Source organism: Mangifera indica, chromosome 5 (genome assembly GCF_011075055.1).
Source record: "Mangifera indica cultivar Alphonso chromosome 5, CATAS_Mindica_2.1, whole genome shotgun sequence".
Taxonomy (NCBI): domain Eukaryota; kingdom Viridiplantae; phylum Streptophyta; class Magnoliopsida; order Sapindales; family Anacardiaceae; genus Mangifera; species Mangifera indica.
This window is the reverse complement of record NC_058141.1, coordinates 1,506,858-1,534,659: the sequence shown is the minus strand read 5'-3', so window position 1 is coordinate 1,534,659 and position 27,802 is coordinate 1,506,858. Positions and strand designations below refer to the sequence as shown.

At 29.9% G+C, this 27,802-nt stretch overlaps 1 protein-coding gene across 1 annotated transcript; it reads left to right on the top strand.

Moving 5' to 3' along the window:
• The first annotated feature begins 22,813 nt into the window (after positions 1-22,813).
• LOC123217545 (homeobox-leucine zipper protein HOX3-like) lies at positions 22,814-27,103 on the top strand. The gene is made up of 4 exons (XM_044638621.1): positions 22,814-22,970; positions 23,343-23,554; positions 23,654-23,733; positions 26,501-27,103. The coding sequence occupies exons 1-4, from the start codon at positions 22,880-22,882 to the stop codon at positions 26,808-26,810; spliced, it is 693 nt and encodes a 230-aa protein (XP_044494556.1). The 5' UTR covers positions 22,814-22,879; the 3' UTR covers positions 26,811-27,103.
• Positions 27,104-27,802: the final 699 nt, after the last annotated feature.

Genomic DNA, 27,802 nt, shown 5'->3' with positions numbered 1-27,802 from the left:
ATTTTAACATCCCTGGTCCAATAACCCGGCCCACTGTCAAGATATTGTCCATTTTGGACACACAGTCCATCATGAGTTTGCTTCTGGGCTTTAAAACCCAAAACGCGTCTTAACAGTTAAGGAGCTCACAGACTATTTAACCACTCAAATTCTCTCACCACTAACCAATATGAGATACATAGACAGACCCAACATCTCTCCTGTGCTTTGTCGATGTGGGATTCGCCTAAGGGTATCACATGCAAACTCAAGCAGAGCTATGAGCTTTAAACTTTCCCCTTAAACCGAATTTGAACTTTCTTAGGAACTAATTCAATGAATTCAAGCTGAATTTGAGTTGTCCTTTCATCCATTCCAGTCAAACTTTAAAAAAATCCATGTTTAGGCTCAACTCCACTCGTATTCAGGCCTAATTAGAATTGAACCGAGCTAAATATATTCAGTTTGATTCAAACTAAATTCAAATTAGAATTTTAGTTCAGTTTAAATTTTTCTTTGATAGTATTGTTTATTTCATCAGTAACCATCTAATCACATATTCGGCTAGCTCAAATGAACCCATGATCGAATTAACCATATTTGATTCGAATCGAGCTTAAAGCAATCCAATTCAAGCATGCCGCATCCATTTCTAACGGAGATACAAAATCAAACGAGCGGGGTCCTTATGTAATCCACTATAATTACTAAACATGGCATGAACCATGGACCCTCCAATAAAAAATTAAAGACAAACCGACAAGTGGGTCCGTAGCTGGTCCCCCACCAAATCATCAAAAATGGGTCCATTGAGTCTCCATGTTCCGTCAGTTGTGTCACCCAACAAATCCTCAACCTAATCATGAATTAGGGTTCTGCCACACTTGGCCAAAAGAGAGAAAAAATAATTAAAAGAGAAGAACTTTTCTTCACTCTCTTTTTGCCATGTATTTTCTCAATAGTTGTTTTTCTTTGCTCCCCACTCCTAAGAAGGTGTGTCTACATGACCTGACATTTCACCAGCATTTACATAAATTTTACTGCTCATTTTTTAAAGCTTTTTGTTGCCCAATATGTTTAAGGCCAAAGGACTATTTCCCACCCAAATTCAAGTTCGTTTTCAAAATTATACTTTTGGAGTTTAAAATGTTAAAAGTTCGTTCTATTTATTTAAAAACTTAGTTAAGATAAGAGGTAAAACTGTTATTTAATAAAAAAATTTAAAAACTCAAATTTTATTACGTTTGCCCCCTTCATTTCGAAAATTTCACTATTTTTCCTCCACTTAAAGTTTGAAAAATCAATATTTTTCTCTTAGGGTTTGTAAATCGTCATTGGAGATGACCATCTCTAGTCATGTTAGCTCTCCTTTTTAGCTTATCTCTCACCGTTGATCAAATCTCAAACACCAAAAAACCTGATTTTCTCTGATGAAAATGAAATCGTCTTTATCAAAGTGTATTTTTTGAGACAAATACAATTGTTGGAGGTCTCAGATGAAGACAACGTGGCTATCTGAGACCTTTGATGGTCGTCTTCGTTGGAGGAAATTGAGTTGTCTAATGCTTGGGATCTGGTGTTTGGATCAATTCAAGTTTGAAGTTTTAGTTTAATAGCTCAGCTCAATCTTAACTATAATCCTTTTTTGACGATATTATTTATCCTATCAAATAGTTTACATGTGTGTCATCACTTTTGAGGGCATGAGCTGAGGCTCTAACATATGATCTCACATTGGTTTGTTATATTTTGCACAATTGATTTTGAACTAAGTCAACTCGGTTTGAATTGGTGTTCCACAGAATTCAAGTTAAAGTTTTAGTTCAGTAACTTATCTAAAGTTTGGCTCAAATTCTTCTTTGATGATATTGTTTAACCTTTCAATAATACTATTCATCTTGTTGAATAGTTTACAGGTTTTGGCTCCAATCATATGATCTTATATGGGTTTGTCAAATTTAGTATGAGTTGACTTAATTGAGCCAGTTTGGTTCGAATTGACATCCAACTCAATTCAAGCAAAAATTTTAGTGCGACATGTCAACTTAAGTTTGACTTGAATCCTTCTTTAGCGATATTATTTATCTAGTTGATGATACTATTCATTTTATCAAATAGTTTACGCATGCACCATCACTTTTAAGGTGTGAGCTTGGGCTCCAATCATATGATCTCACATTGGTTTGTTATATTTTGTATGGATGGATTCAAACTAAGTCAATTTGGTTTGAGTTGATGTTTGACACAATTCAAATTGAAGTTTTAGTTCAATAAGTTAATTAAAATTCTACTTGAATAATTTTTTAGCGATATTGTTTATCTTGTCAATGATACTATTCATCTTATGTAGTTTACATGTTTGTCATCACTCTTGCGATTGTGAACTTTAGCCCCAATAATATGATCCCACAAGGCTTTGTCAAATTTTGTACGAGTGGGTTCAAATTGAGCCAAGTCGGTTCAAATTGGCATTCGACTCAATTCAAACAAAAATTTTATTGTGACATCTCGACTTAAGTTTGGTTTGAATCCTTCTCTAACAATATTGTTAATCTTATTGATTATACTATTTGTCTCGTCGAATAGTTTACATCACTCTTGAGGGTGAGAGCTTGAGGTTCCACATGGATTTGTTAGATATTTGATGAAAATTATATTTTCATGGTCATATGAGTTTCAAAAAACTATGTGCACTTATAATATATATCAATTAAGATACCAATGCTATTATGTCATAATGTAATTAAGTGATTTTGAATTAAGAAAAAAAAAAATACGTAACCACGTGAAGATACATTATCATTGGTACTAGATTTGATACTTAATTGTAAGTGTACATAACATTACTCTTATAATCTAATAGATAATCAAATACATTTAAAAGCTTTTGCAATTCTATATTTCCTCCACAATATTTTTATGTAAACTTTTCAATGCTTTTCTTATTTGGTGATGAGAAACTCTACTTGGGTGAGTATGAGCAAAGAGAGACTAGTCTAACAATTCACTATTAAGGTCTCTCACTTTAATATAGTTATATCAAAAGGTGGTATATGCATTCAAATCTATTTATAAGAGTGTGAAGTTAAACTTAAATTATCTATCTTTATGCTTAAAATTCCACGGTTTAATAAACTGTTCCACGTGTGGTGGGTATTCAATGTTATATTGTTTAGATAAAATATAACTTTGTGAATAATTCATTCTTATTATGGTTCAATTGTTTGGTCTACTAATTAAATTTAAGAATTTTGCATAGAGTATAAAACCAATCAATTAAATTTAAATAAAAAGAGAGAATTTTGAATACAATGATGTTGTTACCTAATCTTATAGTAATATACCGTCATTGAAACCTAAATTAATAATAATTATAAATATACATAATATTATTGTTTTGAATGACTTATAAAAATAATAATGAGCTTTGCTCACTTGTAGGTACATAGACATTACCCACTAATAATAAGTACAAAGCATAGATATAAACATTAACGTATTATCATATGAGTAACTATTATTTTATTTTTTATTCAAAATCATTCAATCATATGATGATATATTAGTATTAATTAATACACGTATTTATACTTATTATTAATACATGATATATTATAATATACTTTTAAACCTTAAAATATTTTTCTTTATTTCGTGACAAATAAAAAAAAAAAACACTAGTTCTTGGTTATCAAAGGTTTAATTTCAATGGCCAATTTGGTTTGTGGGAAATTATTGAGATTGTGCTTGCTAGCTAGATCTCACTCGCCTCATCATAGACAAATCAAATCACAAAAAATTTGAGCCTATTTGCTTGCCTTATAATTACTCTTTAATATTAACCAATTATTTTCTTTGGGCAGAAAAATTATTCTCCACCATATTCAAAATATTTTAGGGGCCAAACGACTATTTCCCACCCAAGGTATGCTGTAATGACAAGTTTCCCCCCTTTAACTATGGAAATACCAAACACCCACCCATGGCCAGTTAAATTTAACGGGGTTAAGGGTAAAATTGTCATTTTCTCTATAATATTAAAAAATAAACTAAAATATAATTTCCTTTTGCCCTCCTAAAGTTTGAAAACAAAAATTTTCCCCCAGCCTAAGTTTAAGAAAATGGCAGTTTCACCCTAGGGTTTGGTTTTGAAATCTCCGGCGACCTCTCCAGCTCCGTTGCCGACGGCTTCTCCCTCCCGAAGAATCCTCTCCTTCCGGTGATCGGTTTCCTCCCATTTGGAGGTCCGATCGTCGCCGGAAAAGCGGTGGGAGACGAAGAACTTCGTCGGGGAAGACGAAGTTCTTCGTCTTCCCAGACGAAGACGACGGCTTCGTCTTCGTCTGGGAAGACGAAGAACTTCGTCTTCCCCGACGAAGTTCTTCGTCTCCCACCGCTTTTCCGGCGACGATCGGACCTCCAAATGGGAGGAAACCGATCACCGGAAGGAGAGGATTCTTCGGGAGGGAGAAACCGTCGGCAACGGAGCCGGAGAGGTCGCCGGAGATTTCAAAACCAAACCCTAGGGTGAAACTGCCATTTTCTTAAACTTAGGCTGGGGGGAAATTTTTTTTTTCAAACTTTAGGGGGGCAAAAGGAGATAAAATTTTCAGGCGTTAGGGTTCTGTTAAATTTAACTGGCCATGGGTGGGTGTTTGGTATTTCCATAGTTAAAGGGGGGAAACTTGTCATTACAGCATACCTTGGGTGGGAAATAGTCGTTTGGCCTATTTTAGGTATAATATTTGGACTGGGGTGAACCGCCGTGTGCCGACATCCTACTAAGCAACATATTATTCTTATTGTTGTTTAATGGGATTTGAACCCAACATTTATTAGATTTGGTTTATTTTTATATTAAAGTAATTTAAATTATATATTTAATAATTATTTATTCATAAAAAATAAAATATCATTTTTAATATTTATGTTAATAGTTTATCAATCCTATCACTGGCTGAGCTGGATCACTACTTTCACTTGGTTCTCTTAAAAAATTGGATTAAAAAAATGCAAATGACTATTTTTCACCTAAGATTTAATAAAAAAATATATTCTTATCATTTAAATTTAAAAATACTATTTTTTCATCCATTTGTTAAATTTATTAAAAAAATTGTTAAACTTTTTATAAAATTATTAAAAAGACAAAAAAAATAAATAAAACTTTGCCCCCAAAAAAATTATTAAATATATTTTACCCCAAATTTATATTATTTTCAATTAAAAATAATAAAAAATAAATTTATAATTAAATGTTATCAATGACCGTTGACTGAAATTGTATTGATTCGATATAATTTTAGTAAAAAATTACACCATTCGGTGCAATTCTAAAATTTTCCGGCGATGAACAGCATTGTCACGTTTAATTTTTATATTTATTTAAGATGAAATAAAAAATAAGCAAGAAAAATAAAAAATAAAAATATTTAGAGTTAAAGTGAAATTGTTTATATTATTAGGGAGTTAGGAATATTAATTTTTATTATAATATTTAAATAAAATGATATAAATACCTTTTGTCTGATGAAACTAATAACCAATTTTAATATGCATATAAGAAAATAATATTTTTAAACTAAAAAAGGGAAAATTTGTCACCTCATCAAACCTTGGCCGTAAAATATATAAATCCGTATATTATTGGTCACGCACCACAACACGACACTATGCTTCATAATTAGAACTTGGTGAATTTTATATGACCAAATTCATTGTAATAACAAATTCTATTCTTGATGATTAAAGAAAAGGTGGTCCATAATATAAATTATTATAAAGTGCATTAAGTTAGAGAAAGGGGTGACCTATTGATGTATCATGTATGAATGAATCATGAATGGAATTTTATTATTATTATAATTATAATATAAAGTATTTGATAGTCATAATGTCATGATTTAAAAGGTTTATTTTATTAATAAAATTATGTATATCCAATTTTAAATATTTAGTTGAGTATTTAAATAATGTATTATCATATAATTAGAAAATTTTGAAATAAAGATAAAGTAATACAATGTTCTCTTCTAACGCAATAATGACCTATTTTATCACAACATTGAGATTTTCCATGGTTGGAACATCTTCCTGTTTCACATTCTTCTTAGTAGTCATAATTTTTAGTGATTTTAAATGACTTTCTGGGATTTGTCTAGCAAGTTATAGTTGAATAAGATTTTGACAGAAAACATAGATGTTAAGTTTGGGATTATTTGGAAAAAGGTAAATATTGAGTTTTTTCTTTTAAGGGTTTTTAATAGATTATTTAGTGTTGATTTTTTTTAATGGCAAGGAATCCTATTTGTCAAAGCCTGATCACTCCTTTAAGGCAGAGCCTAAACACCAACTTGATAAACCTTAGGAGAACTAATCTAATAACCCATCTCTAGGGGCTCCATCAATAAAAGGCTGAATTTGAGATAAGTTAAATCAAGCTTGATTAAGCCTAAAGTGAGTCAAGCCATGGTTTTAATTTTAAGATTTTATCAAGTTTGAGCTTGAGTTATGGTGGTTGAAATAAATCTTGGCTCAAGATCTTCGCTAAGACTTTATTGCAGAATCAACTATTGTATTTTGCTTGGAGTTTTTCCAGCTAACTACACCACCATTCAAATAAAACACAAACCTTGATTGAGATTTAAAATCATCTCAATCAGTTTTGAAACTGGCATCACTATAACCTCTAATAGTGATGTTTTTGACAATCATCTCAATCAGTATCCCCTCCATAAACCAAGAACGCATCCTTAGTTCTTCTTAGGTACTTTAAGATGTTCTTGACAATTATTTAGTGTTTTTCACCTGGATTAGATTAATATCTATTACAAACACTCAAGACGTATGAGACATCAACTCTTATACATAACATGACGTACATGATTAATCATATAGCTGAGACATATGAGATCTTACTCATCTTATCTATCTCAAATTGTGAAGATGAATACATCTTTTTTGAAAGACACATACCATGAGACATGGGCAGAAATCTTTTCTTGGATTCCTCCATAAACAATCTCATCAACATCTTACTTATGTACGTGTTTTGACTTAGGTTTAACAGTCTACGTTTTCTATTTCGATAAATTTTAATGGCAAAAATATAGACTGCTTCACCTAATCTTTCATAGAGAAACACTTGGATAACCAAACCTCTATTGATTGCAAGTTCGATATATCATTTCCAATAATCAAGATGTCATCAATATACAATACTAGAAATGCAATCACACTCCCACTAACCTTTTTATACACACATAACTTATCTTTGTTTTTCATAAAACCAAACTTATGAATAACTTCATCAAAACGAATATTCCAGTTTTTGAAAGCCTGTTTAAACCTATAAATAGACTTTTGTAGCTTACATACTTTATCTGTCTATCCAACAAGAATAAAACCATCGAGCTACATATATGGAGTTCATACTTGGTTCTGGTAGATAAAATTTATTTTAGATTTCATGACGTCTAACCATTTCTTAGAATCTAGACCCAAGACAACATCATCTAAGTCTTGGGCTCTTATCAGACACAACTAGTACATTGTGGTGTTAAGTCATAAGAAAACCAAATCTTTCTGGCTTGTAAGATACTCTTGTAGACCTACATAGCTCTTGTGTGCTCTAAGGTTGTTCCTCTCGAGATGGAGGAACTTCTTTATTGTGATTAATCATTTATGATGACACATCATCCTATTTAATATCTATGATATCTTATAGAACAAGAACTTCATTCAGTTCCACCTTCCTCCCACTGGTTCTTTTAAGAATGAATTTCTTCTCAAGAAACACTATAGTATGAACAACAAAGACTTTTTTGCTTTTTCGGATGGTAGAAACAATATCCCTTAGTTATGTTCGGATACCCTGCAAAGATATATTTTTTAGACTTAGTGTTTAACTTGTTTAAAGTTAATTTCTTGACATAAGCTTCACAGCCCCAAATCCTCAAGTAATCTAAATTAGACTTTCGTGTAGTCCACAACTCATATGAAGTTTTATCTATAGATTTAGATAGGACACAGTTTAGTGTATAAATAATAGTCTCTAAGGCATGACTTTAGAAAGACATGGGTAAATCCATGAAACTCATCATGGATTTGGCCATTTCCATCAAGGTCTTATTCCTTCATTTAGATACCACATTATGTTATAATGTACCAAAAGAAGTGACTTAAGAAACTATCACATGTTCTTTTAGGTATCCTTTGAATTCAACTTTCAGGTATTCACCTCTATGATCACTGCGAAGGATTTTAATTTGTTTCCTAAGTTGCTTTTCTACCTCGTTCTTGAATTCTTTAAAATTTATCAAAACATTCAAACTTATGTTTCATAAAAAACACATAACCATATCTATTGAAGTCATTAGTAAATGTGACGAAGTAAGCTCCTCCATATCAACTATGCACTATTATGGGCTCACACACATCACTGTAAATGATCCCTAATAGTTCAATTATCCTTTCACCATCTTACCCAATAGACATGCATTTATCATAAGATTGGAAGTCAAATGATTATAAGACTTTTCGTTCAAGAAGTCTTGATATACGTCTTGGTCATATGTAGCTTACCTTGCAATTCCACAAATATGTGGTATTCAACTCATTTGATTTCAATCATTTATTGCTTTGCACATTGAAAATTTCATTATCCAGTTTTAGAAAATATAAACTATTATGCAGTTCAGCAATTCCATAGAGAATATTATTCAAGTTAATGGTTATAGTACCATTATCAATAAAAAATGAATATCGCTTTTTGTTCAAAATAGACACAGAAACTAAGTTTCTAGAAATAAAAGGAACATAATAACAATGATCTAATCCTAAAACTAGCCCAGTGGATAACCTAAGATAATAAACCCCTACGGCTAATGTAGTAACACGTGCATCATTTTCAACACATAGGTCAACCTTTCCTTTGGCGGGCAATCTACTCCATCGTAGTCTTTGCATATCATAACAAATATGAGAACCACATCTTGTGTCTATAGGCTAAGATGAACCAAAAAAATAGTTTATCTCAATGACAAACATACTTGAAGTAAAGACTTCAACGACCTTTTTCTTCTTATTCTCTAAAAAGGCTTTACAATGTCTTCTCTAGTGACCAACTTTGTCACAATAGAAGTAAACAACTTTTCCTTTTCACACACTACATGTTGGTTAAGTAGCAGTATTTGGTTACTTCTTTGCTTTGGGTTTGGGCTTAGCCTTGGCTTTGCCTTTGCCTTTAGCCTTAGATCTAGATGTATAGGCTTCAACCACAAGCACATTAGTTGAAGCTACCTTATGTACCTCTTGTTTAGGTTTCTTGAGCATATATATCAACTCTTCAAGGGTTTTCTTCTTTTCGTTCAAGTTAAAGTTTATATGAAATTAGTCTATGATTTAGGGAGAGATTTCAACACCAAGTTAATGACAAGCTTATTCTCTATGATGAAGCCTAAGTTTGCCAACTGCTCAATATAGCCAGTCATCTTGACCATATAAGGGCAAACTTGTCCTCCCTCAGAGAGTTTGCAATCAAACAATACACTTGACACCTCATCATTTAGCCCTTGAACGAGTAATATATAACTCTTAAAGATGTGTAAGTATGGATGGACATCCATTTCTTCATGTTGTTTTTAAAGCTCATGTGACATGGAACTCAACAAGAGGCATTGAACTTCCATGGAGTCATTAAGATATTTATTAAAAGTATCTTTTTCGTTCTGGGTGGCATCAGAACTAGGCTCACAAGGTAGCGATCCCTTAAGGATGCACAACCTCTTCTCCTAACGTAGAATAATTTGAAGATTTATGTACCAATCAACGAAATTGCTTTCAATGAGCCTATTTTCCTTTTCAATACATTGGGTTTGACATGGTGATTAGTTGATCTACAATTTACAAATAAAGGAATTAATAATTCTATTCTTAATTAATGTTCATTTTAATTACGATTTAATTAATCAAAATCCTTCCACTATTTTCCTCAAGCCAATAGCCCTCACTATTGTACTCAGAAAGTTCTGGTAAACTTTATAGTGGATTGAGATCCTATCGCATTAAATCTCCTATTTCACTTTGGTGAACAAGTTCGAATTAATCAAATAAGTAAATTTCAAATTAATCAACAAAAACCTATGATCTCAAGCTAGGTTTTACCCCAACGAATCATACGACCTCAAATGTGACTCTCGGTGTTAGTAGAGTGGATACTACATATCTCCTTATATCGACAAATGCATTCTTTGCTCATGTCTCTAATATATTTCACTTTCCCTTTGACGAACAAGTAAAATACAGTAGTTAAGTCAGATCTAATATAAACATCTCCTAATTTTTTGCCTGGTAGAAGTTTACTTGTCACTTTGGTCAACAAGGTTCTAACAAATAAGGGCCTAATTAGGGCATCATATTGGAGGACACCAATTTAATTTTAAACTTAATATTTAATTAGTCTTATCAGATTAAAGTCGTATGTTAGGTAATATTCACAAAATATGCCCATCCACATACATACAACAACGTAAGAATAAACATGCTAGCACACTGTCATAACTAATGTCAAGACTCTCAAGCTAAGAAGGGTTTGATTGGTCAAACTAGGTGAATTTTCATTTTTAGGTTTTCACGCTTGTCCTTTCTCCTCTAGTCTTCAATAATTACATGGCTTTGCTTCCTAGTTACATAATTCTAAGAAAATAAATAAAAACCTTAACTAAAGAAGAATGTGGATTAAGGCAAGGTGCACATACTCTATTTCAGAATTACAATACAAAGAAAATAAATAAAATTAAAAAAAATTCACATCGGTTCTTTAGCTGTGTACTGGGCACTATGCATACATACATCCAACATATACACCCAATTAAAATTAAATTTTAATAATTATTTAGCCAAGTGTAAAATTCTTTTACTTCCTAAAGTTTTACAAAATTATTATTCAAGCCCAAAGCTTAAGAAAATTTCAAATTAGTCCAAATTTAACAAAACAAGATCAAACCATAATTTTCAACTTTGTCGGACGTGTATATGATATGTCCAATCGTAATTCTGGAATTGAACAAAATTCCAAAAGGATGTATGACTAGTGCACGACTTGAGCATGACTAGACCAATATGAAAAATGATCCAACTATGACATATATGAAGGATTTTGACAAGAAAATTAAAATTTTTAGATAATGTTCACATCATATGTAACAATGATAATATAAAATTTACATATTGTTTCAAAAAATTAAAATTTTTAGATAATGTTCACATCATATGTAACAATGATAATATAAAATTTACATATTGTTTCAAGAAATAAAACATAAAAACATGTAAACTACCTTGTACCTTGTAATTTGACTTGAAGTTTGGAAGCTTGAATCACTAAAATAAGTGATCTCTTGACTTGCACCCTTCAAGGAAGAAAAATGGATGCTTTCCCGGCAAAAGAAGAAAAAGAGAAAATTTAATATTTTTCTACATTTCTCTCTCTTTTATTAAACTAAAACTTGATATTTATCAAGTTAAAACATGTATTCAATTCTCATTGATTGATAATTAAGAGAAAATTATAATTTGACACATGTTGAATAATTTGTACCCAAAATTATTCATTCTAACTTTATAAACAATTTAAAAGTGCAAAATGACAATTTCACCCCTTTTTTGAATCTTATTCGAAAAACACTATTTTTGTCAGCGAAAAGTGTTAGCCAATCATGGATAAATATTTTCAGCTTCATAACACCATTTTCTTCCTTGAAATATGGGCGTGACCTTCAAGGTTCATAGTGACATAGCCGTGAGCCTTATATTGGACGATACGTTTAATTATATCACTGTATAACTCAAAACTATCGTTAATCGATATACTTCGTTTTTCGCTACAAAACAAAGCTCTTACTGATCATGTGGTGTCATCTAACAATGTCCCATGACCCCTACATCACAATGAAGTACAAGTTTCACGTAATGTCAAATAAACCTTTCTTACTCACACTTACTATGTAGTCTAATCCCTCCATCATTACATCCCGATTAAACCTGGATTCATGGAATGTCAAAATTCAATATTTAATCTTTTCGAATATCAAGTCATACCTCAGAATGTGCTACATCGAAACTCTTTTCATATGGACTTTTATCTACATTGGCTAATGTCTTAGATTTTCATATTTCTCGATATTCGTATAAGAATTCGACAGTAGTCGAGCTGACAGATCCCTGTATGATCATCACTTGTCATCTCGCTTAAGCAACATATGATCAAAGTAGCTTCTGAAGGAGACATGATTAGCCTTGTGGTATACACCATATGAACCATACGTTCTAGAACGAAACACAATCGTGATATCTCAAGTCAAAAGATCTATATACTAGTAAGATTTACGATGTATCATTGACTACATATTAATGCCTATGTGATCATCGTTCAGCGGTCACGTTCGATAAACAATGTAATATAATAACCTTTGATCAATTCTCTAACCATCAAATGGTTCCATTGTTTACCCATGTGCATATCCACAATGTCTAATATCATCCATTGATATACTGTGATGATATAGCACACACCCACTATGCAATACTATTGCCCAAACAGATTGCCTATGCAGGGAATGATTTGATGACGTTTATTAAAACTCATCGAGACATTTCACATGTCGTATGCATGTAGCTAATATGGATGTAATATACAACTATAACATAGATATAAGAGTGACATAGAAAACATGTGAAGTATTATTAATAATGTATATGCAAGATATACAACCCTTGAAACCAACAAAACGATTTGTTTTTAGGGCATATTCTAACAATATAATTGTCTCACGGTTGGACATGTGGCACCATGATGAGTCACGACTGGACCAACATGAAAATCGGTCCAGTCATGACACCATTAGGTGCCACCAACTATGATGTGCCATGGCTGGACTAAATTGGAAAATAGTCCAGCCATGACACCTTTAAGTTGAGCTTGAATTTAAACTTAGATTGAATGAGTTGAGTTTGAACCAACGTGAATATTTGATTCAACCTAACTTGTAGTAAATCTAAAATGAAATTGTTTTTAAACTAAGTTTGAATCTTACTACATCTATCTCAACTTCAGCTTGTTTGAACTTGACCCATATTGGATCTTGCCTTAATTTTATTTTATATATATATATATATATATAGGGTGACAAGGAACCTTTATTTGAGTCGGATCCCCTTTTTCACGTTTAATCGAGAGTTACTTTTTTTAACCTAATCATGCTTAATCAAGTCTAAATTGATAACCCTAAGCAAGTAAAAACCTGAGGTCTATTAATTAACCTTATAACTATTACATCAGATAAGTCAAAATTTAAATCTTGATATGTCAACAAAAGATTTTAAACTTATACTATTTTGCTTGGACGCCCCAACCCTTATCACTCAAACTATTAAAGGTATATATAATTCGATTCAAACACAAAAATTGGACCGAACAATTTAAAAATTGCGGGTTGGTTTGGTTTGTTTGTGTTGATAAATATTTGACAAACAGTTTTTAGTTTGAATTGTAGTTTGGGCAATTTTCAAATCAAATTAAATTATAAATTGTATTTTAAAAAAAAATACATACATATAACTATATTTTTTAGAAATTTTCAAAGAGCAATTACGTGTACAAATTGTTTTTCTATATTTATTTTGTCATTTTCTTCGTGTATATTTAGACATGGCAAATGAGTTGGGTTAACTTGAAGCATGCCAAAATGGCTTCACTTGCCACTGTAATGGGTTGTGCCAGGCCCACGGGTCTATAAGGTTGGGCCTGGGATTAAGCCCACGAGCCAGCTTGCGCATAGTGCATTAATAAGAAAAATACTTTTTTTTTATTTTTCCTTTTTTGGTAAAAGCTAGAACCGAGCAACAACAACGTTTGCTAATAGTCGTTTATGTATTTATTTATTCATTCATTTTGAATTTCTTGTGTAAACCTTCCTGTTTCTTTTCCAAATTTCATATACACTCACTGACACTCATATTAATTCTCAATCTCTCTCAGTCTTTCATTATTTTCAATCTCATATTCTCTTGTGAAGTGACTCAATCTCATTTTCAAACTCTTTGAATTTATAAACAATAATCTTTTGTGTTTACAATGTCGTTTTCATTTCAATTTTGTTAATAATTTGGTAAAATTTTGTTTTGTTTTCATCTCATATTCTCTGAATTTATAAGCAAAATTTGGTAAGTGTTGTCGTTGACACTCAAATTAAAATCCTAAATTCCTGTAACAAAAATATAGTAAAGGAAAATATGGATCGTTCTTTCGAAAAATTCCAATTAATAAGCCATTACTTATCTCACAAAGTAATAAAACTGGGGGTTTCTGAATTGAATATGAATTATAATTAAAAGCAGTAAATAAAAATCAACGAAATAATCTAAAATAAATAATCAATTAAACAAACTTTGGTCTACACTCACATCCACCATTAAAACTACAATTGATCATCGATATCCAAGAGTATCAAATTAATTATTCCAATATTCATTGTGGTATTAATTACCTGTCTTTCTTTATGATTAGTTAACAAAAAACATGTATTCTAATTAACTTTTATTGTTTAACAACTCAGATACTATCTCAAATTTAATTAGACGATAACATTAAGAATTAGAAAGACTAATGAAACAAGACAACACAAGTGTACAACGTTATATTTAATCCAGTTGATTATTTTCCTAGGAATTACAGTTCCTGATGTAGCAAACAATAAATCCCACTTGCCATTTTGATTAGATAGATTGAACAATTATAGATTCAACACTTGCTCTAGCAATAGATTATATTAATCGATAAACTAATCGCATGCTTTAGTAATCAACTAACACAATCATGAAAAATAATTCAGAAAGATAATCTATACTTGAATAATTAAAAAGATGTCTTAAAGAACAAAAATCTCACAATCCGTGTAGGTCATGGTTTCAATCCCTTCAACCAAGAGAAAAGATTCAGCCACTATATGCTATTCTCTAATTTGCCTCTTTCATATGAAATGAAAACTAAAAATTAAAAATCCTCCCTCTCCAAAAAGAAAATATCTATATATATCTCCCTTCATTCAAATAAGCTCAAAATAAAAATAAAAATAAAAATAATCCCTTCCTAAAAGGAAAACATATATACACATATTTATCCTTTCTAAATTTCCCTCCGTCTCTTCCTCGTATATTCCTTATTTTATCACAAAGTGTTCCGCTTTTTCAGCTAATAATCACCTCTTTTTTAGGAAACAAATTTTGATTTTTCTAGAATATCTCAATTGAACTAGACTTTAAAATTTAAAATTCAAAATTTGCTCTCGTCATTGCATGTGCCCAAGCCTAGTTAACATCACAGATTTTGTTAATTGGTAAGTCTGTTTCACTTTAGGTAGTTTTGGCCCAAACTTAGCTCCAAATATGTCCCAAGCTTCCTAAGTGCAAAAAGATAAATAATTTCATTAGATTGAATTAAATTTTCACATAACATAAAGAGAACTAAAAATCAAAATAATGACAATTAATAACATGATCATAAACCCTCCTCTTTCTTTTCCAAATTTCATATACAATCACTCACATTCACATTAATTCTCAATCTCTCTCAGTCTTTCATTATTCTCAATCTTATATTCTCTTGTCAAGTGACTCAATCTTATTATGAAACTCTCTGAATTTATAAATAATAATTTTTTGTATTTATAATTTTATTTTCATTTCAATTTTATCAATAATTTATAATTTTTTTGTTATAATTTAATTTATAAAAAATATTTTACAAATGGATTCAAGGTCTCATGATTTCAATATATTTGAATATTATAATATTGACATTAACGATATTATTGATGATCAATGTGGAACAGGTGAAAGTGAGATAGCCATTTGTTCGATAGGGATTAAAAAAAGTAAAAGTCTATGGTGTGGGATCACTTTGATCAAATAATAAAAACAATCGAAAGAAAACAAATTCACTGAGCAGTGTGTAAACATTATGGTTCATGTTTAGCATATGTAAGTTTAGATAGTACAAGGCATCTTCGTCGACATATTACTACTTATTGTAAAAAAAATTCCACACGAGATTAGAAGGCAAAAACAAATTGCATTCACCCAATCGAGATCCATTGGTTCTGATGCCAATGCAATGGGAGGTTCGAACATTTTTCGAACACATGGGAGAAATGTCTACTTTCACGTACGATCAAATGAAAATGCAAGATAACATAACCAAGTATGTTGTTGTTTCTGACCAACCTTTTTCTTAAGCTGAAGATGAAATTTTAAAATGGATGATGCAAAATAGTTTTTAGCTTATATTTAAAAGAATTCCTAGATCAATTCTTAGGGTAGACATTGTTAGAAATTATGAATTGATAAAATTAAAGGTTATTAGAGAATTTAGTAATTTTAATGGTGTAATTTCAATTACTTCAGATTTATAGATAGCTACAAATTAAGACATAGTGTACCTATGCACAATTGCCTATTACATTAATTTTGATTGGCAGTTATACAAAAAAGTTATTGTATTTAGAAATTTAAATTATCTGTATAAAGGTTTTACAATTTATCGAGTATTAATAAATATTTATGATGAATATAAAATTAATAATTCTATTTTTACAATGACTTTTGATAATACAAAAAATAATAACATAATTATTGAATTAATGTTTAATCATATACCCATTTCATTTTTATATTAGATATGCATGTCATATTATTAATTCAATAGTTCAAGATGGTTTGAGAATGATTAAAGCTGAGATATCAACAATTAGCCATGTCATCGCATACATTTCATCATCCCCATTACGAATACAAACATATAATGAATTATGTAAATCAATAGAATTAAGACGAAAAAAATTAAAAATAGACGTTAAAACTTGATGAAATTCAACATATCTCATATTGAAAACATGCAAAAGGTATGAAATACCTATAACATGATTCTTAAATACCCAACCAACAGATTCGAAATATCCTTCTTTTCGACAAATCATGATTGAGAGATTGTTATACTTCTCATGAACATGTAAGAACCATTAAAGATAACCACAAGCCAATATTCATGTGTGCATTATTCAACTACTTATTCAATTTTGTATCATATGGTAGAAATAAGTAATATTTTTAAAGAATATATGTATCAAAATACTTTCCAAAATATATCTAGGCAAATAGAGCAAAAGTTTAAAAAATATTGGAATGAAATTCCTTTACTTTATGTTGTTGCCACTATCTTAGCTCTTAGGACAAAAATATTAGAAGTAAAAAATTTATTTGATGCTACTAATAAAAATTTGTTAATTACTAACATTGTTAATTACATAGACAATGTTCAACAATTTTTATTGGAAACGTATAATATTCATGAACGAAAATATGGATAGGTTGGACAAAGTTTAGAACTAGAGGTAAGTAATGATAGTTTAGGCAAAAAAAAGTTGTGCATATGGTCGTTCATACGCAAAAGTAAGCAGACTGCGAGTTAGAGTACAAATTATAGCGAGTTTTATAATTATATCAATATTAGCCATTATTCAGAAATTGTTTAATAATATGGTGTTGAGAAACTAGATGTTTTGGCATAGTGGAAAGGAAAGATGAAAACTTTTCCTATGCTTGTTGTCATGCCCCAAGATCTACTAATCCCTTCGATGTCAACTATAGTATCGGAGTCCACTTTTAATGAAGGTGGATGCATGTTGGATGATAGACAATACAATTAACACCCAAACATGGTTGATGTGATCATATGTATGAAAGATTGAGTCAAAGCTGATTTCAAATTACAAAATCAGGTAACAGAAGATATCTTTGAAAAATTCAAAAATCTAGACGTTGAGAATAAGCAAATGAATAGTATATATATCATATTTATATTTGTAATTGTATAATATGAAAATTAATTTATTTGTATGTTATAAAGTTTTTCATCATATAACCGTAGTATTCCTTTGATATAAGTAAGAGATTGTTAATAAACGTTTGGGTACTGCTATTAATTTTAATAATTGAAAAATGATTTGTGTTTAAATTAATTATTAAAAAAATTTGTATAAATAGGCCACCCTATCTAAGGCTTAACCCTATACACAAGGTTGGGTCATGGGTCTTATATATTTGGGGGTTGGCTCAACTTGAAGGCCCGCAATATTACGAGCCTTAGGCCAGACCTCTAGGCCCCGTTGGCCTTGTCGGAGCTAGTAGAACACGACTCACTGACTCCTCTATGTATATTATATATATATTTCATATTTTTATTAAGTTATAAAAAACTATAATTCAATTAAATTTATTAAATAATATATATTTAGAAGTGAATGATTTTAATAAATTCAAATTATAATTTAAACCAAAACAAATTGTATTTTTTCAGTTTGTCTTGATTTGATTTGAAAATTTTTTAAACTATTTTTTTAGTTTAATTTAAAAAAATTCTTAAATCATATCAAATCAAATTGTATATATCCCTACTAACTATCCCATTGGGTAAAGGCAAAAAATTCTTGGTGCAAGAGTTTACTTTATTTTTTCGGTGAGTAAAAATAATGTATTAACGAAGAAACAACGAGTCCACAAAGGAGATTCAGGAACTTATTATGCCAAAAGGTAGGACAACGACCAAACTAAATAAGACCCTACCCATGCAAAACCCCAAAAAAAAGCAAAACCCAAAAAAAAAAAAAAAAAATTTAAAAGTAAATTCCTCTTGAGGACCTAAAAAAAAGTCTAATTCCACAAAATTAAATTGCATGTATTTTGTGCCAATTCAAATTTCTTGGAAGTGAGAACAGGCCATTGGAATTTGGGTGCATGGAAAATTAAAAAGTTTGAATTAATCGAAACAAAATTCAACGAAGAGAGTTTTTCGAAACAGTGTTAGTTCATACCGAAAAGCGCTTTGTTGTAGAAAACAACCAAATTACTTCTGATGTTAAATAAATTCATGTTCCTTTTTCCATCAAATAAAATTTACACCTCAATAATGTCAGCATAAATTCTACTGAAAAGCCCTTTGTTTTCTGTTACAGACAGAAAGCTGTTTGTGTTAAAATTCGTTATTAGGGCTGGCCCTCAATCCAGCTAACCCAATCTCAAAAATTAACTCAATTTAATTTGAATCTATTTATACGGACCTTGAGCTAAATTCAAGTCAGAAGGGTTGGTTTATTTTTGAGACAAGCTGAATTCAAAATAGAAGAAGTTTGACTTTGTCATGTTTGTGAGTCGGACAGATGATTCGATTTAATTCAAGATTGACATGTGGTTCAATTATTTCATATTCAATAATTATCAAAACGATATCATTTGTCCATTATTGGATAAAATAAGGTTATTTTGTCAATAAATTGTAAACTCTAACTACAAAGTTGAACAAAAAATTTGAGTTGAACTTGAGCGATCTTTAATTTTAACTTGAGTTTTTCTACAAGATTCATAATTCAAAACACATCTTTGACAACTTAAAATTTGACCAACTATATAATCAATCATTCTCTTATGGATCATACTAAAATGTTAAAACAAGTTACAATAAAACTATACAAATTCAGTTTTAAATATTCAATTAAATAATCAGATGATGTGTAATCATGTAATTGAATAGTTTTGAATTAACGAGATCAAGTAACACCAATCACATGATAATATATGATTCATGTATCTAATTGGGTACTTAAAACTAGACGCATATCATATTGATTTATGCTCTAACAATTTCAAACCCGCTGAAAAATCAAGGACGTGGGTTGAAATTAGTAGGGCATCAAATGAAGCTAGTCAAAGGTGAAGGGCCCAAACGTCATATTCAAGTTGTTGAGAATTGAGTTAAAATTAAAATGAACCAACCCCTTGAATAAGCTACCAATTGACTCAACCCTAACATTTCAATTATTAAAAGTCAAGCCCTCTGAACTTTCCAAGTCTAAATTGATAATTGATGATGCTTACTATGTTATAAAAGTCAACCTTCATTAATGTTTTATTTTCAAGAAAATATGAAGAATATGGTTTTAATATTATTAATTTTAGATGATTAATTATCTAATTCACATTACAAGTGAAAAATATATATACATATAGAATGCATTTAATTTGAATAATATTTTATTAATAAAAATAAAAAATTATCATTGATATAAATTATTTGAAATATTATTAAATATAAAGTAATGTAGTATTAGATAAAACTGATATGTATAAATAATTATTATATTTTATTGGTAATAATAAAAAAATTAAAATATTATTTTATTTAAATATTCCTAAAAAATTATCAGGTATTAATTAGTAATATGACTGATTAAACTAACATATTTTATATGAAAATATTTATTTTGTGTAGTTTTTAAAATATAATTAATATAGTATATTAGGATTTTTTTCGTTATTTTAATTATTTTATCAAGTTGTTATAATATAGTTTTTTTTTTCGAAAATATTCTTTATGTAATTTGTTATTTTAATTTTTTAATTATAACAAAATCAAAATTATCTTTTTTTATTACTATATGATTAAATTTTATTTTATCTGTAGTTTAAACTAACTATAATAGATTCAAGTAAAACTTAAGTCTAATTCTAACTATACTTGTAAGTTCACGAAATTGAACAACAAAAAGCTCGGTGTGTTTTGAGAATCATTATAAAAAGAAAAAAAGGAAAAAACTAATATTAAATTTAATAAATTAATAAATAATATAGAACACATGTATATGCAATTATCATCACATTGAATCGTAATTAATTGATGAGAAAATTAAATTCACAAACTAATAATAACATTGATTAGAAAAATTAAACGCTATTACCCGAAATGTGAAATGGTGAAGCGTGGTCAGTTCAAAAGTGCTTATTATGAAAGCACTTTGAAACAAAATTGGTAAAAGTGGCGACCAAACACTTACTCCTCCTCCTCCGCCTCCATTAATGAGTCTTCTCCACTGCAATTATGTAAAAATTACGTTAAGAAGAAAGGGTAATTAATTTATTAAATTCCCCATAATCACATTAATTAATTATTAACCACATAATTAATTTGACCCAAACATACTATTAGTATTATAATTAATGCTAAAATCACATTGAACTCTTATTTATTTTAGTCAAACATTATCAAATCAGTTGAAACTAAGAAGCATTCATTTAATTATTGGAGTAACTACTACTTTTTGTTTTTGTTTTTTTTTTTGGAATGACACTTTTTTAATTTCAAACTTTAAAAACGATAATTTTTCATAAAATTTCTTTAAATTTTAGGATAAAAAATATGAAAAAGATGAAAATACTTCATCATTCAAAAGATGATTTGAGTGAGAAAATGTGAGTAACGAACAACAATGAGGGTATGAGTTTTAAACTCTTGAATTTATTTGATACAATGATTGTGGAATCAATTACTAGAGCTAGAGTTTTATCTGTTTGATATGACTAATTCATTCTTGAAGAACATAATTGTTACCTATAAATCATCTAAATACCCTTCTATAGTTAAAGTTGGATAATACTAAACGAATTTTGGAAAAATATTGTTTTAAAGTTTATTGGCATGACAACTAAATTGTGTATCATATCATGTATCAGAAATCTGAATTTGCATATCGTGTATCAATACTGTATTATGTTGTTGGATACGTCTTTTTAAAAAATGATAAAAAAATTCTAATAGTCACGTTATCATCTTAAGAAAATCATAAAAACCTATTAAAATATTAAAAGGACTCAGATATATTCCTACCATGTCAACTTTTTAAAAAGATGTATTATCTTTTATCAGAAATAAGTATTACATCGAATCTTATCAATTTTTCATCGAATCTTATCAAGTATTAGATATACCTTAAAACATGTATAATTTTTCATTTGTATCATATTATATATCATATAATATTAATAATTATATTTACTGGTGGAAAAATGTCAAAAAAATGAAAACTTAATCTAATAATCCGATCTACAGTAAATATATTGTTCAATTTCGACATATTTTCTATCACAATACTAAAAGTAATTTAATAATTTAGAAACTCATAAACTATTTAATCAAATTTTTTTATCATCTTTGAACGATCTATAATATCTTTAGTACCTTATATCTTTTTTGTGTTTTATCACGATACAAATGTTACATATATGTCTAACTTAAAACTCTTTATTGTAATAATTTAAATTCTTGATAATAAAGTGTACGGTTTTAAAAGAAGAAATCCTTTAACGTTAAATAAAGTTTTAATAATATGTTTATCAACATCTCCTCTATATATATATATATATATATCTTAAATATGAATGTTCATAGAAAATACCCATTTCAAGATCGTGGTGATCATCATCACAAGTCAAAGATATGGACGACCCAGATGAATTATACAAAAAGGTCAAATGAAAATGAAATAACAAAGAAGGTGAACAGAATTGAATTTGATTCTCCAGTGACAAGTCCAAAAATCAAATAAAAATTTTGAATAATAATAATAATAATAATAATTATTACTATTATTAATTAAAGGCTAGCCCAGTCTAAACTCCCAATCATTTCAGCGGCTGACCTTTGAACCGACAATCAGACGAACCCCACTCATAAACAGAAAGCCTGCCGGTGATTTTCCTACAACCATCAATTTTCCTTCATCTGATTGCCACGTGTTGCACATCAGATGGAGGTCATACCCTTTGACTTGACGACCACAGTCAAAAACCCTAGCAATATTATTTATTATTAATTTCTCAAATTTTAATTTAATTTAATTTTTTACTTTCTGTTTATTTATTTGACCTTTAAATCTCCACCTTTCTCCTCCATCTCCATTTCATATTCTTCTTCTTGTTCTTCTTCAACTTTTTCCCTTTCAGCTTTTTCACTTTCATGGCGGTTTTACCCAGAAGCTCTTCCGGCTTGGAGCTGACGATATCCGTTCCCGGCTTCTCTTCTTCTCCTTCTCTCCCCAACTCCTCCGGTAAGCCTCATCATCATCATCATCATCTTCATACGGTTTTTTTCCCTTTTCTGATTCACGATCATGATCGCTGTTGTGATCAAACAAGGAAGCACAGAATTTAGGTCACAGATTTGATCCATAGAACAATCACGATCATGTTTATTAATATTTTTCTGAGGTTTTTGGTTGTTTTTTATGACGGAAGAACCATGTCCAACTTCGCTTCACTAGATAGGTAAACTAAGGGCTTAGTGATGGTATGCATAATCACTGTATCGAATAATTCAGGGTTTCGTTTTGTCACAGTATCTCACTGTTCTTACGAGATAATTGGTTCTTCAAACTTCTCTCGCTTCTTACAGTAACTTTTGAACGTTGTTGATGTGAAAGGTGATCAAGGGGCCTGTGGAATGAAAGATTTGGACATAAACCAAGTGCCATCAGGAGGAGGAGGAGGAGAAGAGGATTGGAACACAACGGCAAGTATGGAAGACGAAGAAGAAACCAGCAATGGAGGTCCGCCGAGGAAGAAGCTTCGTCTCTCCAAAGAACAATCTCGTCTTCTCGAAGAAAGTTTCAAGCAAAACCACACATTAAACCCCGTAAAAACTTCACCACCTCCATTTTTCCTATCATTTCACCATTAAAAAAAAAATATAATAAACACTTCTCTTTACAATAAATGTTCTTCGTTTTTACAGAAACAGAAAGAGGCATTGGCGATGCAGTTGAAGCTGCGGCCACGGCAAGTTGAGGTGTGGTTTCAAAACCGGAGGGCCAGGTACTGTTTCTGTACCCTATTTATCTTTGCTTACTCGATTAAATTACATGAATTTGATCTTGTTTTCATTGTTTTTGCTTTCATTATTTCTGTTTTTCATTGTTTTGTTGGTGGCTGGGATCAAAGTAGGGCACCATAATATCAGAAGTGTAGAATCTGAATAGACAATAGATTCTACCGTAGCTTATTGTACTTTCTTATCCACATAATAAAACCAGAAAACGATTTCTCGAAACCAAAACTTCAATCTCTTACATGCTTAAGTTCACATTCTTATATAGGTAATTCATGGTATAACAAAAATTTTCTATTAAAATAATTAAACTTTTTTCTTTTTCATCGCAGATATCAGAATTTCAGATTTTCCTTTTGAAAGGATAAGAGTTTTATTATTTTTTATCGAATATACCGCGCAAACACAGTTTGTTGTTTTGTTTTATTTGAAAAAAAATAGTAAAAATTTAGTCAATCCAATAGGAAAATAAAGAAAATAAAGAAGTTTAATTTGTTTAGTGAAAAAAATAAAGTTATGTCCTTTTGATTGATAAAACGTAATAATTCGATACTTTTAAATGTTATTATCTCAAATATACTATAATTTTCTTAGGTATTTATGAGGTGAAAGGGAGTGAGAACGTAAATTTTTGAACTATAAGTTATTGTTGTCAAATGGGTCGTTCAATTTCATAATCAGAGACATTGGAAACAAGGAAAACGAAAGGTTGTTAATGGGGTTGAATTTGAATCTGAATTAAGCTAGCCAAATTGATGCTTTTTAACTGGTCGTTGTATTTTGATTCTTATAACATATATTCAAAGAAAAGTCCAGTTTGAATACTTATAGCTTTTGAAAATTTCCTAGAAGCTGCAGGCAGCAGTCATCCACAAGTGAAATTTTACTTTGCTTCTTATATATAATGAAAATGAATACACATAAAACACATATTTACATGCATGCTCTTCGTATTATTCCTCTCACGATCACACAGTTTTACCCCACAAAAATAATAAGGATAAGGTATCAAATATCACTTTTTTTTTTCTTTATTTAAGGATCCAACTTTATCATTTTTATTAAATTGATTGAATTCTCACGTTTTTATATTGAAAAGTGAACTTTTAGTTATTTTATAAAAATGGCCAACTATTCAATAATTTTGTTAAAGATACCAGATAAACATGATCAGAATTATTTATTCTTTTTATTTATAAATAAGATGATTAATTTGGTATTTTTAATATATAAATAAACACCGATGGTTTGGTTTCTTTAATAAGAAAAACTTAAAAAAAAAAAAAAAGATAATTTGGTACTTTTATATGTTTTTAGAAGAGGGTTTTACTTTTTTTCTTTTTTTTTTTAAATTGATGAAGAGTGTAATGAATAATAAGGTAAAGATATAAAATACCCATCTAAACATAGGCCAAAAAAAGTAAAGAGAAAACTAGATGTCGAAAACGGAAGTGTCAAAATGCAAACAGGTGGCAAAAATTACACATAAAACCTGAGATTAGGTGTTGAATGTATATGGACCAGAAGGAAAGAAAGATAGAAAGAAAAATGAAAACAATAAATTAATAAATAAAATAAAAGAAAATGTTAGGGAAAGAAGACACAGACAGAAGAGAAGATGGACAAAGTAGCTCAGCAAATTTATGAAGCATTAATGATTTGGTTTTTTGGTTATGTCATCAAGCATGCTTGCCTTTTTTATATCAAAGAAAAGCAGTGGCAATGAATGGCACTAATTGTCTTCTAAATTATAAAATTATACATGAAATGATATGTGCTTGTTGTTTGGCCTCGTGTGCCAGTCAGATCATAATAAGTGAATTTGACTCATTATTATGAGAATTGCCTTTGCATTAATTCTGCTTAATTTCTATTATTATTATTATTATTATTGTTATTAAATGCAGTAAAGAGGAGTGCTAATTATAATGTTATTTCTAATTGAAGAAACCACCTTTTATTTTACGTATATTTATTATTTCTTGACGGGTCAAGAAAGTTTGAGAGAAATTGGGAGTTTATTGAATGCATTTATTTATATATTTGGAAGTTTCAACTGGGATTTTTACTTGCTTCAATTAATTAGAAGGCTCTCAGAAACTCCCCACCAGGAAATTAAGATACATTTATTTGGTGCCTTCTTTCTACAAAATTTCTTAGTGCAATCCTGGAAACCGCCTACCCAAAATTATTTTTTTAAAACCCATATCAGTTCGATCATGAATCAATGCTAAATTTAGTCTGAATCATGGTTAAAATTAGTTTTAATTATTAGATTGAATTATTCTAAGGTTATACCAGATGAATAACTTCAAATAGTCAATGAATTGTCATGTTAGATTGATTCGACCATCATATTAATGTTATACTGATATCATATGGCTAAAACTTGTTTAAAAATTTAATTCAATCGACTTGCAGGCTGACCTTTGACATAGTGAATATATTGTCCAAAACAAACTCTGTGAATTCAACTCCTCTTGAATAAAATTTTTAAAATGTCAAAAGATTAATACTTTTGTATATTATATATGCATAGCAGGCGAAATTATTCATTTTTAATATGAGAAAATTGATTAACACATCTTCATTTATCATACTAGAAAATTGAGTCGGAGTTAATAAAAAAAGATCAAGACCTACCCACATGAGAATTTTTAATTATTTTGATTCATTTTGTATTATTTAAACAGAAGTTATTAATTGTAATTAATTATAAACTATTATAAAGTAATATATAATTAATTTTTGCAGAAGCAAGCTGAAGCAGACAGAAATGGAATGCGAGTACTTGAAGAGATGGTTCAGTTCATTGACTGAGCAGAATCGGAGGCTGCAGAGGGAAGTGGAGGAGCTCAGGGCGATGAAAGTGGGGCCGCCGACGGTGATATCACCACACAGTTGCGAGCCACTCCCAGCATCGACTCTGACAATGTGTCCACGGTGTGAGCGTGTGACTACCACGGCTGTCGACAAAGGCCCGGCCACCAAAGTAAATGCCGCCTCCTCCAAACCCGCTACCATGTCCCCAAAATTGGGGACGGCCGTCCTGCAATCACGGTAGAAAAAAAAAAAAAACAAGAAAGAAACAATGTTCACAGAATGTTAATAGTAGTTTCATTATTAATTAATTTATTAATTACAAAATTAATGTTAAATTAATGCAACTGTTCATGCATTCAAGAATATTAATATATTAAAAATAGTTACCATATAATATATATCATATGATAGTAATCCATGGAAATGTTCAGAGTTTAGGGTACCTTATGCAAAGCAACATTAGCACATGTATGTAGAGCTGGCTGTTCATGTTAATAGGTTGTGTTTGTATTGTATTCTTTCGTGTTACGGGTTAACTTGAGCAATACTTGAATTATATTCATGTTGAAAATACACAATCAGAATACGACTTGTTTTATGAATGGGTTAACACAATATAACTTGTTTTAGCTTGTTTCATGAGTTAGTTGTGTCATGTTATAACACAATCTGTTAAACTTGTGTAACTTGTTTTGATATAAGATGACATGATACTTATATATGAGTTATGTTTAGGTGATAAACGATCAACCCAAATATGACTTGTTTTACAAACAAGTGGATATGAACATGACCCTTTTGCTATTTAAGCTAGTTGAAGATGCTATCGATGTACAATGGGAAGATAAAAAGTATTGTTAACAAAATAAATAGTTTTCTGATTAATAAAATAAAGAGTTTTGTCAAATAGTAGATTAATTTAAGTCAAATTATCGAACTAAACCTGTAGTTTTAATTTGACTTCAATCAAGATGAACATCCAATCAAGTCAAGTTGACTTAGCTGAAATCTAACCCTCACTGCAATATAAAAAAATAACTTGCAAACAAAACTTCAATGTTCATGAAAAATTTTCAAGTTTGTTAAACAATAACAAATAATGAAATTATGTAACTTGAGGGAAGGGATAAATTTAAAGTTTGAATTTTGACTTATGATATTTCTTATAATAAGTATCAATTTGGATACTAATTATAATAAGTCAATTAAAGATAAAATAAAACTCAATCATAT

Bases quoted from the DNA above. Each gene is read 5' to 3' on its own strand.
- LOC123217545 (XM_044638621.1), top strand. From the start codon at position 22,880: ATGGCGGTTTTACCCAGAAGCTCTTCCGGCTTGGAGCTGACGATATCC. The intron at 23,555-23,653 runs GTAAAAACTTCA...TCGTTTTTACAG, and splicing joins AAAACCACACATTAAACCCC to AAACAGAAAGAGGCATTGGC. The intron at 23,734-26,500 runs GTACTGTTTCTG...TAATTTTTGCAG, and splicing joins TTTCAAAACCGGAGGGCCAG to AAGCAAGCTGAAGCAGACAG.